This window comes from Blastomyces dermatitidis (genome assembly GCF_000003525.1).
Source record: "Blastomyces dermatitidis ER-3 genomic scaffold supercont1.4, whole genome shotgun sequence".
Classification (NCBI taxonomy): Eukaryota; Fungi; Ascomycota; class Eurotiomycetes; order Onygenales; family Ajellomycetaceae; genus Blastomyces; species Blastomyces dermatitidis.
Genome location: NW_025544777.1, coordinates 3,217,380 through 3,222,605, shown reverse-complemented (window position 1 = coordinate 3,222,605; position 5,226 = coordinate 3,217,380). Strand labels below are relative to the sequence as shown.

Genomic DNA, 5,226 nt, shown 5'->3' with positions numbered 1-5,226 from the left:
GATTCATATTCTTAACTGAGATAGAAATTAAATACTTAATAAACTTTCTATCAGAAACTTAAGCAGCTATAAGAAAATAACTAAATTCAGAATTATCTGAATATAAAGAGAAGAAAATTAATCAGATATAGTCTATTAAAATAGTTATATACTATCTTTTAATAATTTATTTTATTACAGTCTCTCTTTACTTTATCTTTTTTTTTCAATTTCTTTCTATCTATCTATTTAATATGTCTATCTTTAAGACTGTGTTCTATTTCTCTTTTTCTTTGTCATGATATTGTCAAATGATTTCAAAGTATTAGAAGATGTTAAAACACTGTAATTTATAAACAGTTTTTGTATTCTGAGCTGGAATTTTCTGATTTTGCATATCTGAAATTGATGAATGTATAATAGTTAACTTTACAGATATAGGAAAAACCCTGAGAACTAAAATTTCTCAGGTAGATGTCATAGTCTCTGACTGCATACATCTATAATTGAAGAATAATAATAATAATAACATTACCCAAGCACTCACGCTAACAAGGGGTTTCAAAGTCAGTCATCCAGCCAACTGACAAACCTCGCAACAACCCTACCAACGGCGCCATCAATCCACGCCGTGATATCTCCTTTTTCTCCTTTGCCCTCAAATTCAGCCTTATCCTCGCGCCCAATCTCTATCTCAGGGCCAAAAAGGACGCCTTCTCGCAGCCTTGACGTCATTGGGTCGAAATATCTGGACATGTCTAATTGCTCCTCCCCGTCGTCCTCCAAGGGTGTATCCAATGCCGCATCGGAGGCATCGAAACCTGAGCTTAAGCTATCAATAAGTTGGTCACCCTGTTGATAACCCTTACTTTCAACTGGTCTCCCGGTTCCGGCCACGTCCTGCTGGCCCTCGATCTCAATCTCTTCATGCCCATTAACACCATAACTTGCCAGTTCGTCCCATCCACCTCGTTCAACAGAATGGTCGGAATTTTGATTGGCATCGACATGCACGTATCCATCAATGCCCCTCCTTCTCCCCCTCCAAACTATGTCCATAGTATTCTGCGGTAAAGAAACACATATGTGGAAGAACCTCTTGATTCCCGCGAATCGCGTATACCGTCTGATCCGATGGATAATGTAAATGGCATATATGAGTATTAGAACTGACGGGATCAAGTTTGACAGAATGATGGACAATGACACTGGTGTTTGAGATGCGGCTATTGAAGCACTTGGATCTGATTTCGGCTGATTACTATCAGATGAAAGTAACTCAGGAGGTTCTGTGTGAGAGGGGGGAGAGGTAGCGAATGAAGGTGATTTAGAAAGGGAGAGGAAGGAGGGCCTTGATGGCGCCGGCATTGTTTCTATTGTCTAGGGTTTCATGCGAGATCTCTCCAAGTTTTGATGCAATGCACAGTTGACTGGGTTTGTAGAGGGTATGATCAGATGAGTGAGAAAATGTGAGAAGAAGCTAAACATTATACATTGAATTTATCATAAACATGAGAATAAGAAGTATTGATAGTCTACACTTATTGATTCTGCAGCAGAATGTAAATGTGTGTGTTACAGAAAGAGTGAGAAAGTGAATGCATCAGAATACACAGGTGCTCAAGATTTCATATTTCAGAGTGAATTAAGAGAAGTTGAAAAAGTTTACAGTGTAGATCACTGTGGCCTATACTTTCTCAAAAGTATAAGTGCTGTGATATTCTTTGAATATAATAATATCATTAAGAGTGGCAAAATAAAAAATATGAAGAGTATTACTATTTCTAAAGCAATTGTTTCAGCTGACTGAAAGAAATAAGTAAACAAGTGAAAGAAAAAGATGATAGAGTTTGTGTGAAGTAATGAAATTGAAGAAATAGATTTGAAAGAACTATATAGCATATTTTAGAGATGTTGTTGACAATAAATGAGACCTTGTGTATAGCACTCAATGCTCGGATGCAGTGTGCTAAGCTTCTGTAGTGTGGCGGGCTGCGCCCGATCATAAGACTATTCCGATTACACTTCATAGATTCCTGCCGGAAGCCCCGATTCTCGGTCGCCGATTCTCGGCTGAAGAACTCATGGAGTTTCTCTTCTTTCATTATAAAGCTTTATCTCATACATGTATAAATATCTGCTTTAATGATCAATTCTCATACTTTCTCTTTTTGTTTTTCTTCTCAAATATTTTTTACTTTTACTACATAAGATCTATATATTATACTGATCTATTCAGTATAGACCTCTTATACTTGAAAAACAATTATCATCGTCTCATTAGAAATAATTATCTATTAAAAAGATATTTAAATATGTAATAATATGTAAGAAATAAGAAAATAAATAATCACAGACTAGCTAAGTAAACACAGACTAGCTAAGTAAACACTGAGTTTCTACTAGATAAATAGAAGCTTGCTTATCAGTTACTCTAACTCTGTAATAAGATTTTATAAAGATAATATTAGTAAAAGATTTAAGAGTTCTAATATTTTAAATATATAAGATATTTATATAATAATACTTCTTTCAATTCTGAAGAACTTTTAAATACAGATATTATACGTAATAAATAATATAGCTATGTCTATTAATAATACAGAAGAACTCTTGCATATGAGTATAAATATAGTATTACAGTGACTCTGAGTAATATTAAAATTATAATAATAATAGATAGCTTATATATATACAAATTAACAATGTTAATATAAGAAAAGTTAATAGTTAACTTAACAAGAAACTTCTATACAGACAATCTCAATATTAACTGAATTAAATATAAATATACAAGTATTAAAGAAATATCTGAATATTTCTGTATATTTTAACACTTCTAATCTCACTCTCTATTTATTATACAAATTGAGCATGTTTGTGAAACTAAGTGTAAATGAAAATATCATCATTTTATTAACTAATTAAGATTAGACTGACCGTTTGACTGTATCTGAAATCAGAATCAGAATACTTTATAATCTTATTATTAATTCAACTGATCTTATTACACAGTTTTAACATTAAATAGTAGTCTCATACTGTTTCAGTGAGACTTACTGTCTACTCTTATCACATTTTTCAATGAGATCATGATTTTCACTTCTCAATTTAAATTATTTTTATTGCTTTAAATGACTTTGAATCTTATTTAAGTGTTATTAAAAAGCATTACTTTTTAAAAAATTAAAAATAGTCTAAAAAAACTCTTAAAATGTGTAAAAATAGTAACTTTATACAAAGAATGAGACTAAATGAAATTAAATGAGATCACTTTCTTAATTTTTCTAAGTCATGATTTCAATTTGAGATCTGATATATAGTCACTTTGCATGTTTTTTTAATAATTAGTCTCAGTGAGGTTCACATTAAGAAATGTATAAATTCAGACTAATTGAGATTAAACGTGAAATTTATAGTCTCAGCAGCCACTCTAATTAAGAATGATATGTCAATAATTAATTAAAAGATAATATAAAATAAAAGTTTCATTTATAAATAAAGACATATGTATCAGTGTTATATATCAGGTCACGTGATCTGGCTTACTAATCCTTTCATCATATAACTTTCCACAAGCTAGCAATCTTTCAATCACACAAGCTTTACATCTTTCACAGGTTATGAGACCTGTTTTGTATAAAATCACTGCCAATTCGGGATTCCTTGTTAATATAATCATTATTGAACTACTGCTTCATTTGATACACTTATCAGAAGTTAAAATCATCTTGTTCTATCAGTATTAATATGTTTGATATCTTGATGATCAATAATACTACTGCTTGCTTAAAAAAGAGACTTGTAGAAAATGCACTACATTTGCAAAAAAAATGAGAATGATATTGACAAGAATTCAATAAATGAATATCAAGATGACGAATTCAATACAATCTCTCTCACATACATGTTTGTGATCTCGTGTTCTTTGCACTGAGATAGTTACAGTTGATGATGATGATTCTTTATACTTATACTCTATCAGTGAACATTCTTCTGTAGCTTTTGAAAGCTTTATTGATGAATGCTCTGAAACACTCTCTCAATTTGAAGCTGATTTAAATACAGCTTCTGACACAGTCAGGCTGGCTTTCTGATCTACTTAATAGCTTGATGAAGCTGATTCTCTTGATAAGAATAATGAACACTCAGATGTCTACTGTTCAGATGAGACAATATCAGATTAATAGATGAAGCATCTCAAGATAATATTTAAGATAGAGAAGAAGAAGTAAAGAGTTCTAGAACTTGAACAACAACTGAAAAAACTCTGTTAACAGAGATTCTCTACAGATTGATCACAGAATGTTAATAATTATTCTATCATCATGTTAACAGTCTGTACAGTCACATGAAATTCTAGTCTCAGTGAAAGATTGAAATTCAATCTTTATGAATCAGATAGCTGTGTTGATAAGATAATCTCTTAATTCAAGAAAGATGTCAAGAATACTATGAGATTAAACAGTCTAACTGATACATTCAATTACATCACATCAAGCATCTTTATGAAATTGAAACTGATTGATACACAGTGTTGATATATGATAGAAAAACAATAGACTCAGAATCCTCTATAAAGAGATGACAAATGAGCATCATTCTGAGATGCCAGAAATCAGTGACTCTATATATTCATCTCAAACTTCTTGAGTGCAGGTGTCAGATCATATTTCTTCAAATATAATGAAAATCAGATTGCTTATACTCTATGAAATGTAATTGAACAGGAATACTCTGTTCTTAAAACACAGTTACACTGCGAGACAGTTCTGAAATGTATATCTCTTGATGACACATAGGTCATCAATCTACACACATTCTTTGATAAGTTTCAGTCTGCTATTATAAAATTGAAGATGATGAATACTTCTCTCTCAGATGCATGAATATTTGATATCTTCTACTCAGTTCTACTCAACAATTGAAGGAATTATGTTCAGAAGAAGATAGAGAAGATACAGGATTTCAAATTCACAGCTGTAGTATTAAATGTTAATCTTGTCATGAAGAAGATTTATTCACAGCTTAATTCTTCAAAAGATAAAAAGAATCTACAGAATACAGATTCTGCAGCTAACACTGCTACAACAGCTACAAGAATCACTACATCTATTAATTCTAATAACAATACATCGATTTCGGCCCGTGAAGGCCGTACTGAACGTGGTCATGATAGTACTTAAAGAGGCTCTCAAAATTATCAGAGATTGAGAAACTCACCTACATATTCTGAATGTGAGAGAT

At 31.7% G+C, this 5,226-nt stretch overlaps 1 protein-coding gene across 1 annotated transcript; it reads right to left on the bottom strand.

The window, feature by feature from the left end:
- Positions 1–349: 349 nt before the first annotated feature.
- On the bottom strand, positions 350–1,920 carry BDCG_04269 (uncharacterized protein). Its single transcript, XM_045419928.1, has one exon. The coding sequence runs from the start codon at positions 1,345–1,347 to the stop codon at positions 547–549; it is 801 nt and encodes a 266-aa protein (XP_045276129.1). The 5' UTR covers positions 1,348–1,920; the 3' UTR covers positions 350–546.
- Between the last annotated feature and the right edge of the window lie 3,306 nt (positions 1,921–5,226).

Coding starts and splice junctions, on each gene's coding strand:
- BDCG_04269 (XM_045419928.1), bottom strand. CDS start 1,347: ATGCCGGCGCCATCAAGGCCCTCCTTCCTCTCCCTTTCTAAATCACCT.